Genomic DNA, 15,023 nt, shown 5'->3' with positions numbered 1-15,023 from the left:
AGAATGTTAGGAATGTTTTAGGTAAATAATAGTGATTATGTGCACTATATCTGTGAGCCAGTTAAAGCACCAGGCTAGAAACCGGGTGGCTGTAAGTTCTAGTCCTGCCTTGGGCATGAAGCCAGCGGGGTGACCTTGGGCCAGTCCCTCCCTCTCAGCCCTAGGAAGGAGGCAAGGGCAAACAATTTCTGAAACACCTTGCCGAAAAAACTGCAGGGACTTGTCCAGGCAGTTGACAAGAGTCAACACTGACTCAAAGGCACCATACACACACAAAGTACACTACAGACTACTTCCAGATATTGGTTGTGCTGGTGTGCTGTGATGTCAGAATGTAGACTTTCACTTAGGTGCACACTGAACACACAATTCCATCATCTGCAGTACTCTCCTTGATAAATGTATTGATTTTCATGTTTATGTAGTCGCATTAATGCAATGGCACTTTATAGAGCAATATTAATTTCACATACATGCTGCTTTTTCTCCAAGTTAATAAGGCCTCTGCATAGTATATAGACAAGGCTTGCACACCTACACTAAGTGATAATGAGGTGTTTGGTTTTTGCTAAGCACAGTTTGTAGATCCAGCACACACACAGCCTTTTAAGACTTCAGCACGTTGTGCAAACCCATCCATTTACTCAGTAAACCATGGCTTAACACACTGGGTGAAACCAGTCACACACACACAGACAGTAATGTTGGGAGGAAGAGTAGTCTGAGAGTAATTGAACTAAGCTAACTTACTGAGCTTCACAGCTGAGCATGGAACTGAGCTTAAATGACTACAGAACTCTTCCCCCCCCCACCCCCATGCATTACTATACACTGTACTCTGAGGAATTTACAGTATAAATTTGTTTTTCCCTTGTCCCTTTTTTTCTTTCTCCTATCCTGCATAGTAGTTATAATAAGTAATTACTGGATACCCAGAAGATGCAAACTAGTAATGTGGATAGCTTGCTTTTGGCATAGCATGTTAGCAACTGTGGTTTGTTCATAAATGGTGGTTAAAGTAGGGCTACCATATTCGCCCTGCAAAATCCAGACAACCAGTAGATGGCAGCAACAAGATATAGAAAATCCCAACTCTGCTACCCTCTGGGCTTTTGCAGCCTGATCTGGTAGCCCTAGTTAGGCACTCTTATCTTAACTGCATTCTGGGAATGCAACCATTAAGTCCACATCAATGTGAAGTACTTTCTATTAATGATTTTCAAAGAGGCCTCAAGTGTTTCATGTTTTACACAGAGGGAAACAGGTGGAAAGAAAAATTATTTCTGCATTAGATGATCTTAGTAGTGAATGTCTGCATGGAGAATGCCAATGGAGGTAGTGGTGATAAGCCTCTTCATAGTCATTGGCTATATAGCTTGTTAAACTAGGCTATTGGTAGATGTAGTATGCCATCTGAATTTGGTCTATGGGTCCAACTGTGTTCCAGGCAGAGTGTTTTAATTAGTTTTACTCAAGGTTACTTTCTTAACTTACCATCCCAGGACTTACATGTTGACCAAATATGGATATGGGTTTTGTGGTTAACCTCTGGACACAAACTCAGGAGGCAGAGTGCCACATGGAAATGGCACATGGAAGGGTAAGTAAAACAGGGCCCAAAGGGTATGGAATATTTCTCCTGCCCCATCCACAGTGTCTCTCAACTGTAACACTGCAGCTGTTATTTTTAACTGAACAGTAGCAAAGAGGAGATGAGGTGCCACCTTTCTGGCCATGATCGCTGCTTACCAGGGAGCTGGGTTTGGTCTTGCATTGCTGTGTCATCTGGTGTCAGATAGCGGGGAAATACTTTATCTTTGGTTTCTGCCTGATTAGCCCCTGCAAGTTAGGCAGCCATGACCTTTATTCAAGAAGTCCTTACACCCACTCTATTGTCAGTATTAGACAGGGGTTAGAGAAATGAATGGCTTTCATTGTCCTCTACTTTTTTCCATAAAGGGCCAACAGTGGAAAATAACCTTGGGAGATCTTAGCCGTCTATCGCGTTTGCTATAACTTTGCAGTCAACTGTTTCTTGCTTTCCAGAAGAGCTTGCTACAGACTGGATTCATGCAAGAAACCACTTAAGGTTTAGCAGGATGTTTGAACACAGCCATTGTGGTTGCTACACCATGACTTATATCCAAATGTATTGTAGGAATCTAATCAATGGTGGTTGATTCAGTGCACTTTAGTTAAGCCAACCATAGCTTACCATTTCGTATGAATAAGTTACAGACAGGAGCTTCTGTTGACTTTATAGGTGGGAAAAAAACAAAACCCAAAGTACATACCCTTGAACTGGCATTTTTGTAATACGATTGGACAAATGCTCATTACTGTGTCATACAAAGCAAAGGAGGAAGGCGAGTTCTTGCTAGCAATGGCTGACAATTGGCCCTGACTAAAAAGAAATCCCCTCAGCTTGATCAACTTTTCTGTCTTGAACACCTTGAAGGGTGAGTTTCAGATGAAAAGAAAAATCAGCAGGAGGCTAACTTTACCTGCTGTTGTCCACTTCTCAATTTGTTCAAAGAAGCAGTTTGATAAGCTGGCAATCCTAACATGATAACAGTTCCTTCTAACTGGAATAATTAATCATGGTCTAATTCTTCTCATTTGTAAAATCTATGAACCCCATTTCAGAATAAAGGTGGTAGTTGGAATTCAGACATTTTTGGTTGGTTTGTCTCATCTGCTGTCCATGTCTAGGGAAATAAGCTGTCCACCTTGCAGTTGCTCTGCTTGCCAGAATAATAATAATAATAACTGTGATATCTCTCTTCCTAACTCTTTTCTCTGAACTCTTTTCAGACATCATAATCAGTTACTTTAATGGAAATTCTGACCCTCCTCCTAATAATTAATTAGGTTTTAACAAATAGGATTAAGGTACACTGGTTTTGCCTTAAATGCATCCAGGTGAATCCCATGTCTAAGGGAACACTTGGAAATGTTTGTTTGGGTTCATGTAATACCAAAAAACTAGGTTATATAAGTCATTGGTAAAAATTCTAACAGTAATAAGCCTGAATTTTAATTTTTAATATGAAAGGAAGAATAAATCATTACATACATATAGTGTACTATTAAACTGAGTCTAAATAAATGATCAATTAAATTTAGTCTTAATTTAACTTTTTCCTAGAGCTACCCAATTTTTGAATTCAGTCCCTTGTCTGTTACTAAAAGGCCAAATGTGGCCCTTGATCTAAAAAGCTGCGTGTTAAGGTAAGGCAATCAGCTCTTTTACTGGCATCTATAGCCATTCAACTTACACCAAATTGGACAGACATTAGCAAGTGAAAATGTTTATCTTCATGCTATGAAAAACTTGGCATGCAAATTAGCTGGTTTCACAGAAAATAGTATGGAAAAAACGTGCTTGGCTAGTCTGCTGTTTGTCTTGTAAACACAATCATCAAGTGTCATGCGCTGCCTACCTCTGAATAATGCTCAGACACTGGTTCTGTGGAACAGGCTCTGATTTATTCACAGTGTAGGTACAGTATAGGAAAAAAGCTGAGAGTGACAGGAGCGCGCCGGTGCGGGGTTTAAATACCCCGCGCCGGTCAGCGCCCCCTCACTCGCGGTTACGTCATCCCCCTTTGTCCAACACGTTGTCCTGCCGGTAGGTGAGGGGTTGCGGCCCCGCTGGCGTTCCGGGATCGCCCATCATCGGTTTCTCTATTCCTCCGGTGATTGCTGTCAGCTGGGCGATCTCCGTTGCGTTAGCGCTAACAGCTTGGGTGTGCCTCGCGATCCGTTTAGCCATTGTTTCTTGTCCTTCAGTCTTTGTGAGTTGATGGCTACTTATCTTGAGCCCCTTCCCCTGTTTCCTTGCTATTGTCATGTGTGCCATTGCGCTGATGTCTTCAGCTCAACGGCACTCATGACATCAAGGTTCAAAGGCAGCTCATGCTAGGATTTGGGGTCTTCTTCCAGTCGGACAGAAAGTTTATCTAAGGAGTACTTGCTTTATATGGCCTCTTATCTCCAATGAAAGTGAAACCATTTGTATAAAGACAGGATTTTTGCTTAGAAATACACAACCTGTTAAACCTCATCAGATGACTCATGACTGATGCTATGGTAAAGAGTTGCCCATCAAAGGAAAGGCCACACCCCTTTTAGCATGCCTCAGGAAGTCCTCCTATTCTCTGTAACTTCATTATAACAAATAGCAAGAGTTGATGACTGCTGCCATTTTTAGGCACCTTTCTGCTTGCTTGCTTGCTTATTTATTTATTTTATCCAGCCTTTATTATTTTTATAAATAACTCAACTTTGCCAAACATACCTAATACTCCTTCCTCCTCCTATTTTCCCCACAACAACAGCAACCCTGTAAGTTGGGTTGGGCTGAGAGAGAGGGACTGGCCCAAGTTCACACATTCCAGATCTGTTCCCTATTGACCTAAGCAGATATGGTTATTTCTGGTAGTTTGGGTTCTGTGCTGTATATTTTCCTCCTCTGCATTGTGGCATTTTGTAGCTGAAAAACTGCTTCTGGCAGAAATTCTTAATTCAAAGCTAAAACATTTTGTTAGGGAAGGCCTGAGTATGTGTGTAAATGAAAAAAGGCCTCCCCAGCGTGAATGTCCAATGATGTCACAAATAAGAGATTCATTATGGCATAAGCTGTTGCAGATTAGAGACTGTTTCCTCTAACACATGAAGTGTTATCTTAAGATGACATGTACAGCATGGCCTATATAATACTGTTTGCATGGGAATATATCAATGCTAAGCCATCATGCAGCAGCATTTATGCCCACTGAGTCTTTGACAAACCATGATGTTAAAAAGCCGTGGTTTAGCACTATGCCTAATTATTGTCTGAGAAGGAAGGGTTAAAATCATGGCCGTCAGAGGGAAGTTTATTTTATTTATTTTCTATCCTGCCTTTATTATTTTTATAAATACCTCAAGACGGCTAACATACTTAATGCTCCTTCCTCCTCCTATTTTCCCCACAACAACCACCCTGTGAGGTGGGTTGGGCTGAGAGAGGGTGACTGGCCCAAGGTCACCCAGCCGGCTTCCACGCCTAAGGCAGGACTAGAACTCACAGACCCCTGGTTTCTAGCCCGTTGCCTTAACCACTAGGCCAAGTTAAATACAAAAAGTGGCCATTCATATGGCAGTGTTCCTAAAGCATTAGTATGGCAATTGACACATGCATCTAGATTTAAAACCCAATATTCCAATTCAGGCCAACTAACAAGATTAACCTTTATGAAAATTATTCTACGTATTGAAGTATTGAAGTCTTCAGGGTATACAAAACGTTGCCATGGATTCAGTTACATGGTGCTAGGAAAAGGAAAGTCTGGGAGTTTTTGTCTCTAAATGGCAAATATTTAAAGCTTATCCCAGTAATAGCATCTGAAATATTTTTAAATAAATAATGACAGTTAATAAAATTATAAAACGTTATAGAAAATATATGACTAATCCGTCTCCCTGGCCTGATCATACAAACGATAACATCTATAACTAAGAATGATGCTGGATTAAAAACAAGAGTCATAAGCCTATTATAAGGAATATAATACATTGTAACCCCTCCGAAGGCTCCAGAACAAGCTTTGACTAACTACAGAGACATATTGTAAAGGCTGACACATATAGGCTGGCTATTATTAAGGCTTACTACAGGGATTCCAGTGGGTGCACCATTAACATCTGGTAAGTAACAGGTTTCTTAAAGTTTGTATCAGTCTTTAGTCACCAGCTGATTTGTTCCACTCACTTTCCAGCTTTTATGTTCATCTGGAGTTCTTTGTGGCAGTATTCCTGGAAGGGTATATCCATCTGCAAGGAAGAGACCCATGTGGGGGATTTTAAACAAGGTCACTTTGGGTAATTCACCGTTTCAGTCTAATGTTTCTCACAGGATAATGAGCATGGACGTGCAGTGTTGGGCATATTTGTATGAGACTAAATGCAACTGAACTTCCATAGAAGAATTGGAGTTGAGCTATCAAACCCTCTATAGCTTTTGGTAGCATGAGAAGAGTATCTTGGTAACCACAAAGGACAATTAAATTAGTGGACACTGGTTATATTCATAGATGTGAGAGAAACAGCTAGTTTTGCAGAATTTTAAAAAGTCTCCGTGAGGTGAAAATGTGAGCTTTTCTAAAGATAGTGCATTGCAGGTAGATTTGAACCTTAGTTTTTAAAATAGCTGTGTTTTTAGAAAGTCCATGGAAAATGCCCTGGGAGGGAAAGGCAACTGAACTAGCAAATTCTTATGAATTTAGTTGCCAGATGAATTGTAGAATCCTTGGTCTCTAGTATTCTACTTGGAAAAGGTAATGTTGCTGTCGCAGAGCTGAATGTATCGTGACAGGAGATAGACAGTTTTGAGAAAACAAGTAAGAGCTGATGAACCAAACCAAGAAAATCCTTTTCCTTCCCCACTGATAATCCTGGAAACAGTCATAAAAGTACTTAGGGGGTGGAGCACTCTAATCAGATTAGCATCTGTTCAGGGATTTGAATGTGAACCTGAGAAATGTCACACCGGATGAGACTAATGCTGCTTTATCCCATTGTTCTATCTAGATAGCAGCCAAGAACCAATGCAGAATTTCCCAAAGCAAAACCCCTGGATCTGTTGAGGATGTGTCTCTACACCAAAGCAAATGCTAGAGTTAATTAAACGCATTCTGCCTCCAGAATGATGCATGATGGTCCCATCTGCTGCCAGTATTGTGCCGGGCAAGTGGGCTGTCTGTACTACAATTATCAGCAACAAGTTTTGCATAGGGCTCTTTGGTGAAATATTCTTCCCATCTCCTTTTGTATTGTTTCTCCCACACTCATTTCTAGTGATGGATGTGGAAACAGAAAGCATTAAGCGATTGCCAGTGCAACAGGAAAATGCTTGAGCAAAGCCCACCTTAGCAGGGCCAAGGAAAGAAACCAGATACTTCCTGGATTCTTCTGATTGGCTCTGAAAATTTAGTGTTTTCAGATGGAAGAACTGGTATTTCAGCATCAGGACTGCATACAGTACATAGTCCCCATCCCAAGTATGTGCATTGAACCCTCCCAGCCACATAATTAAAGCAAAGAACAGGCAGTATTACCTGTAATCACCTCAGACAGAAATAGATCTTGTGGAGTGGGGAGGGTGAGGAGAGTTTATGTAATCAATTAAATATTATTTCATTATGTAACCTTAGTGCATAGCTGGGTTCACACTTATGGTATGCTAAGCAAACTTCTCTGTTGATTTCCTTTGGCCAGGTCTTCAGAATCATAGTGCTGGAAGTGGCCATTTAGGTCCTTGAGTCCAACCCCGATTAGTCCAGGAATCCAATTTAAAGCATCCCAGACTGATAGTTGCCTAGCCTTTCCTTCAACACACCCAATGAATGAAATCTATCACCTCTCAGCTGATCTGCTCTTACTGTCCAGAAGCTTTCTCTAACTTTTAAATGGAATCTGCCTTCTTTCAATATATTCCTTGAGGAGATGCAATCAGAGTTTATAGGTGACATATTTCAACTGCATCTAATGACAGACTCTAATTATTTTTCGTTCTTCTTTCCTAACAGACTAAGCCACCACAATCAGGAGGATTTTTGTTCAAAGGTGACATTTGTTGATCCCAGCGATGAACCTTGAAGTTCCAAAGCCAGAATTCAAATCTGCCACCAGGGTGACTGGGGGCCCTGTCACCCCCAGGAAAGGACCCCCCAAATTCAAGCAGAGACAAACCAGGCAGTTCAAGAGCAAGCCACCCAAGAAAGGTGTTCAAGGGTGAGATACAAAGTGTTTTTTGCAAGAAGAGGGGAGTCTACCTTCTTCTAGATCAAGGCTGCCCAACCTGAGTTTCAGAGCCCCAACTGGCCCTCCAAAGCCATGATACAGGCTTCCAGAGCCATACCCACAGCTGTCATTGAATTGTAATGTGTAAAGTATGATAGAAGAGAAGCAAATAGAGGGGAAATAATTGTATAATGAAATGTAATCAATTTAATTTAAACGTAACCATAGTTCTTTATTTGATCCACCCATTTATCAGAGTAGAGGGAGGGCTCAAAGCTAAATGCTGCCTTCATACCAAAAAAGTGTTCTGTAGCCTAGAAGCAATCATAACCATATTTAATCACCATTATTAGAGACAATATTCCTACAAGGCAAGGGGCAATTTTAAGGCCACTGTTTTAGATGAAGAGCTTTATATACAAAGGCCAACTTGGCTACTGGAGAAAATCCACAGTTCCCCCCACCCTGCACAACCATTCTCTCTTTGTGGGTTTAGGGACTGAATAAGAGGACAAAATCCATTCACTGATACCCAGGCCATATACTGTAAAGAATGTCCCATTTCAAGAATGCTCCTATTTGCCTCCTAACCCACTTGTTCCAGATAACTCCAAATCGAGGTGCTTGTTTTTCCCATATATTGTCTAATATTTGTTTAGGGATATGGACAAAGCACTAGACTGCCAAAAATAAAAGAGAGAATCTTTGTGAACTATTTATACATACATTTGGGTGCAGTGCTGTATATGGTTGTTCCAAACTGTATCTACTAATTATTATATAAGCAACAGTCCTTGGCATATTAAAGAATTAATATTACATTCGGTAACTAGGTTCATACATTGCCCCAAACCATGGTTTCTTAGTCATAGTTTGTTGACTGAGGTTTAAATCCAAATAAAGCATATTACATCTTAGTGTTTATAATTATAATGAACTAAGTCATGGTTTAATACTGGCTTATTTAATAATAATATACCCAAAGTTATGAATTCTGGTTAATCGACCAGAATAGCTGGGTTTACACAATACACAAAGACAAAATGAAATCAGTTCAGTGTGGCTTCGTTCATTAAAGAGGAAGCCAGTCAATGCTAATTTGGGTTCCCAATATAAAGTTTGCTTTGCTGGAAAAAAGAATCAAGTTTGCACCCAGATAGAACAGTATTACCTATCAGCCTGCTTGGTGAAGCATTTGGAGAGTATAGTCAGCCATCAATCTCTCACTGATCCTACCACTTGCTCATACCATCCTTCTTGGATGGAAGGAGAATGGAGCCCTCTCTATCAGCAAATCTCTTTCTTTCCTTACTTAAGAACAAATGTTCTGCATGAATTTATTTAACACCATGGAGAAATAGTACTTTCCTTGGTAAAAAGAAGCTAATTTCCTACAATCAAATTTAGGAATTAATTAATGTGTGATGCAGCACAAGCAATCTCAGAAGAAAAAAGGCTACCGGGGGGAAATATGTATACCATTATAAGATTTCAGTTATTGTGTTTGCTTATATATGAGCAACTTGTGTTGAACTCATTGGAGCAGTTTTCTAAAATAATTGTGTAACCATGGAATTTTGGCCACACCAATATAGAATGTGTTTTTATTTTAGTTTAATGGACATTGGCCAAGACCAGCCTTGAAGAAAACCAGAAGATACACTTGGAGGAATAGAGTACAGGATGGCTATGCAAAGGGTCCCACTCCCTAGTGCAATCCTGGGATTTCTTCTGCTGCTCTATGCACATAGACTAGAAATGAGGAGACCAGATTTGTGGGATATATTTTGCTTTTCACTGACCTTTTAAGAATCCATCAACCAGAGCCAGATACAAAATAATGGCTCACAAAAGGGAATGCTGCTAAACAAAGTGCATCCGAGTACATTATGAGCCTATTAATTAGATTTTGTGCCAAAAAGACTGCTTATATATGAATACCTTTACATAAAAATGCCCACACTTTTATTTTCCTTCAAGCCCTCCTTACTTCAGCAACCTACCTTGGGAGTGGTTTTCTTAGTCAAAATTCCTTGCTAGTATACTGAAACTCCCTCTTTTGCATATCATTTTTGTTGCTGGTAATAACTAATGATATGATTCTGCTTTGTGCATTGTGTTACACCAAAATAAGATTTATTTTGGCATGGGACATTGAGGTGAACCCAACCATTACAGTTTTTAAGGTATCTTAGTAGCTTATATAAACCTAGCCACTGTGGCTTATTCATCCAAAGATAATTAAAAACCTGCCTTACTTCTATGATTATACTTGGTTTGGGTAGTTCTCTATGGGTATGTTCCAGTCCTGTATGCTGGAGCTTCTACAAATAGAAAATCAGTAGTAGTGCAAAGAAAAGCATGCTACTTGGCTTTGTTCCAAGTCAAAATTCTCACTATACAGTTGGGTGACTTTGGTTTTTCTTTAATTGGTGCACACGAGGATTCTTAACAACAGTGCAAAGGCTTAATATATTTAAAAACTGATCCACATATTTAAGAGCTCTACTTTTTTTTTTGCCCCTGTGAATAGCCAATACTGGGAGCTATATTTCACCAATCTGGAGAGCCACATTTCCCAATCCCTGATGTTTAACATACTAAAGAATTTGGAAGGGAGAAGGTGGTGTGTGGTGTGGTGTGAGGAGAAAGGCTGAAATTCAAATTGCTGCACATTCCATTCAACAAAGCTCTACAACTTATTTCCAAATTTCTAAAATATTTCTAATTTTACATTATACCATACGGTACAGTATTAAGTGTCATGTTATCAGAGTCTATGGTAATTTTGCTCATTTCCCCTTGTAGAGAATTCTTTTCTGCATGATTATTTTAATCAATAGATCAGGCTTCTAGGCCAGGGGAAGGACAAACTTGGAAGCCCCCACCCCCTACATTTTCTTTTTTCCTCAAATTTAGAGTATGTTAAAACAAACAAACAAAAAAAACAATAAACTTCCCTCTGCTATTTTTGGTTGTCTCCCCTGAACTTTTAAGCTTTGTGCCTGTAATAGATGTCCTGAGATGGAATAATTGTTCAAATGAAGTAAGGTAGGGAAAGTATGCAGAATGCGGCTTCTGAAAATCTTTCCAAACCCTTAGAAATAGCTGTGCTCTGGATCAAGTGACTGGGAACGAAGAGGGAACTGGCTTAAAACTGAGGGGTCATTCAGAGTCACTACCCAATTGCCTCTCCCATAGGGATGTATTGAAATATTATTTTCCTAATTCTTTTTCTCTGTAGCTCCCAGCTGGACTTCACCCATTTTTAAATCTGATCTTTCTTTTGCCAGCTTCCCCCCCACACCAAATTTGGTCTTTTTTTTTTACTTTTTGGAGAATTATCCTGCTGATGGGTAGATGGACAAGGTCCTGAGTCTTTTTGCATACGTTCTTTCCAACATTCCATTGGGCTGGAAAAAATAACAAGGTAGAGGAAAAAAGCACAGCATGACTTCTCCTTCATAGGAGAGATCTGTATTTGGGTGCAGTTCCTCCCTAGGGACTAAACAGGGTGTGTGCAAATGTGTTGCCTGTGCATGTGTGTATCCATAAGGATCAAATCAAGGTTAAGGTATATTGTGTTGCTTTTATTTGTGTGTCCATGTGTGTTTCTGCTCTTCCCAGAGATTCTACTGTATCTCTGTATGCGTGCATTGGGAAACACAGAGCTGCATATAGTCCATTCTGAATCACATGAACGAGCAGGAGGAAGCTTAGAATGGAGCAGTCTACAGCATTCTGAACTGCTGCCCAGCTGCCTCTCCCATGGAAGTGCATTGGGGAATTTTTTTTTCAGTGAAAATTTTCTCCACAACCCTCTGGCCCATTATTTAATAAAATCTTTACAGGTAGTCCTTGCTTAATGACTGCCCTGTCTAGTGACCATTCAAAGGCGCAACAGCACTGAAAAAGTAACTTTACAACCGGTCCTTATGCTTATGACCATCATAGCATCCCTGTGGTCATGTGATTGAAATTTGGGTGCTTCCCAACTGGCAGGCATTTACAACCTTTGCATTGTCCCGCAGTCACATCGCCATTTGCACACTTCACAGCTGGCTTCTGACGAGCAGAATCAATGTAAAATTGCAAGTAGTGGTCACATGATGTCTTGCTTAACGACCATGGGTGATTCACTTAATGACTGTGGCAGGAGTGAGGTCATAAGTTCATCATGGTCATACGATGTCTTGCTTAACGACTGTGTCACTTAGCGATGCAGCTACCAGTTCCAATTGTGGTCGTTAAGCAAGTACTACCTGTATTTGGTTGGCTTCTCTTGCCATATCCAATCTGATCCACTTCTGTTTTCAAAGTTATCCTGCTGATGGGTAGAGTTCTAAGTCCTTTTACGTAATTTCTTTCCAAAATTCCATTGGGCTGGAAACAACATAGCAGGGAAAACATGCAGGACACGGCTTCTGGAGTTCTTTTCAAATCCCTCCATCAGTATTGGCCATAGGAGTTATCCATGTGTGTACACACATGCATATTGCCTACATTGTATGCATGTGTCCCTAAGGGCCTAATCAGGGCAGGTGCAGGCTGACTCCTGAGCTCCTTTACATAATTTCTTTCTAACATTCTGTTCTGTCAGAAACAATTAAAAGCCTTTTTCTAACCCAACTTATGTGCAACTGAATAAAGAGGTAATATTTCTATGGCTTGGAGCGATGATGCACGGAAGCTGAATATTTAGTAAAACAGTTTCTTTTTCTCTTGCAGGTTTGGTGATGACATTCCTGGAATGGAAGGTTTGGGAACAGGTATGAAGGATTGATTGGTCACATTAACTGAAGTGCTGAAGTGAAAAAGTTAAGCTTCTGCAGATGCCTTGCTGTTTATCCTTCTCAGCATTGCTACAGGCAGATCCAGCTGTTTCAGCCCTGGATGGGATATTTTGTACAATGTCACCACTCACAGTTTTGAAACATTTCTGCTGTTAAATGCTTGCTTTCCTCTTCTAAATTTTATCAGCCTCCTGGATAGTTTACTGCACCTTCAGAGGGTTTACTAGGAGCTGTGAACTCTTTGTTCCTGGTATTTCATTCCCTCACCATATTTTGACAGTTATATTTCTGTTCTTTTTTATAACAAGCATTCTTTGGGCAGATTGCATAAAAAGAGTATAATCCCCAACATATTTTTACCTATTTGTTTTAGGATGTATCATCCCTAGAACGTGCTCCAAACAACAGGGAATTCCTATCTAGTAGGCAGGTCTGGGCAGAGCCAACACAATCCCACCAATTCCTCTTAGCTGATGTGCATGATGGTTGGTAGTATCACCAGACCGGCAGGTGCAGAAAAGACAGTTTCAGCCAGGTTGCTTTAATGAGTGTCCTGACACTTTCTCCTCAAAAGTTTTTTCATCCTGGGTTACAACAGGAGCGTCAGATTTAAGTAGCCAAGAGTGGTTCTTGCATAGCATTTGGATTCTAGGGGAAGTTAGGAAGGATCACCACTGAGCAAAACAAACGACTTCAGAAACAGCAGTTAAGAAAGTATCCAAGATGCTTTTACTCTTGGTTATCGGACAGTTTTATGAGTTTTGGCAGAGAGGATGTATGTACTTAGCATAGAGGATCAACCTGTATGAAGCCTAGCAGCACTGAGCTGCATACGGCACTTCTTTTCATTGAACCTTGTATCTGTACCAGTGTAAAAGGGCCAGGCATCATGATGAAGTATGATTTGTATATTGCAATAACAAGCAGAGCTAAGCAGTGCTTTGGATTCAGTCTCCAAAAGTTGTTTTGGCATGTGTGAGAGTGCGAATGTAGCACCTCTCTGAACACCTTATTGCAGCCTGACAAATGCTACGTTTGTGCTCCTGCACCTGCTGAAGTACCTTTTGGAGACTGAATCCGAAGCACCTTAGGAACACTATAAGCATCTCTCTATCATCCTATTACAAAAATGCTACCATTCCCATAAATGCCTATAAAAGCACTTCATGTCTGCAGCTGGGTTTATGCTACATAATAAGCTATGCTTTGCTTAAGCACAGTTACTGAATAACCCATAATTGGCTGGATTCATACAATCCATAAGCCATGATTACACATTAAGCTTTAATGTACATAAGCCTAGTCTGAGTGTCCTCAAGAGGTTTGAATCACAGGGAAATGGCTACCTTCAGTCTGTCTCCTTTCTAAAATATCCTTATTTCTCTGGCTGGGGATAATTCGTAGAATCGAAACGGATATGCTGACAAGCAGACCCTGCCATGGCATGGGAAAAACACTAAGAAAAAGAAGGTAGGGTTGGAAGGGACCTTGGAGGTTTTCTAGTCCAACCCTCTAATTGTTGTAGTCCATTCAGCCTTCCATCCTTTTGGATGGCTATATGGAAGTACTGTATTGCCATGTATTATATAATACGTAACATCTGTTTAGACCAGATGGCAATAAGGTGGTTGTAGCTCTCAGTACCATACCAAAAAGACTCAAAGGACTGATCATGACCCCATTCCACTGTCTGATTTCTCAGACATATTACAAGCTTTGAAGACATTTTTCATTTCATCAGAAAGTTGATGCTGGCAAGAAGCAATAAAGGCTGGATTGATTTGGGCCCTCCTCTCTTTCTTTCAGATATCACTGTGATCTGTCCCTGGGAAGCTTTCAGCCACCTTGAGCTCCATGAATTGGCACAGTATGGTATCATTTGAACACGCAGAAGCCAGAAGTGGGGCTGCATATATGCCTTCCATTCAGCAAGCAAGAACAGTTTCTGAAACTTCTCGTTATCTGTGTTCCTAGCCCTGCAGATTCACTCTCCCAGTAGCAGCCTGTTTTGGGCCTCCAGCAATTGCTTACCAAAATAAAATCTAAGTGAACAAGCCTTAGGCTTGGTTTCATACTACTGTCCCTGTGATTATTTCCTCCCTTCCAATTGAACATTTGCAAAAAAGTCACAATGAACCAGAGAAATGACTTCATTATGTACACAGTAGGTCCCACATTTTACTATGGCCATCGTTTCCTTCTAATCTGTCCCTTGGATTATAAAAAGTTTAAGCAGTAGCTGATCTAATTGAAAGCTATTGTAATATTCCTTGTTAAGATAAGGTGCCAGTGATTGAAGGTCTGGGAGACAGACTGCAGTGGTGAACCTTTAAGATGTAAAAGAAATCTGGATGATTACAGATTTACAGTTACACAAAACAAGAAAGTTGAAATATTAAGATGTCACTCCTGTATATACAGGCAACTATTTCCACTGAAAAGCTA

At 40.3% G+C, this 15,023-nt stretch overlaps 2 protein-coding genes across 4 annotated transcripts in view; both read left to right on the top strand.

Moving 5' to 3' along the window:
* PDE6G (phosphodiesterase 6G) overlaps nt 1-14,710 on the top strand; it is a 62,285-nt gene extending 47,575 nt beyond the window's left edge. The window contains exons 1-4 of one of the 3 annotated variants that reach the window (XM_063293420.1): nt 3,140-3,231; nt 7,572-7,776; nt 12,514-12,554; nt 14,385-14,710. In XM_063293420.1, coding sequence (XP_063149490.1) covers nt 7,631-7,776; nt 12,514-12,554; nt 14,385-14,461 — 264 coding nt within the window. In that variant the 5' untranslated portion in view covers nt 3,140-3,231; nt 7,572-7,630 and the 3' untranslated portion in view covers nt 14,462-14,710. Of the gene's footprint in view, nt 1-3,139; nt 3,232-5,497; nt 5,692-7,571; nt 7,777-12,513; nt 12,555-14,384 lie in introns of those variants that run through there. The other 2 variants (XM_063293421.1, XM_063293422.1) reach the window with 2 other exon arrangements.
* ACTG1 (actin gamma 1) overlaps nt 1-15,023 on the top strand; it is a 234,712-nt gene that overhangs the window by 34,100 nt on the left and 185,589 nt on the right. The gene's annotated exons all lie outside the window — the stretch shown is intronic.

Source organism: Candoia aspera, chromosome 2 (genome assembly GCF_035149785.1).
Source record: "Candoia aspera isolate rCanAsp1 chromosome 2, rCanAsp1.hap2, whole genome shotgun sequence".
NCBI lineage: Eukaryota > Metazoa > Chordata > Lepidosauria > Squamata > Boidae > Candoia > Candoia aspera.
The sequence above is the reverse complement of the archived record's forward strand: the minus strand, read 5'-3'. Positions and strand labels throughout refer to the sequence as shown.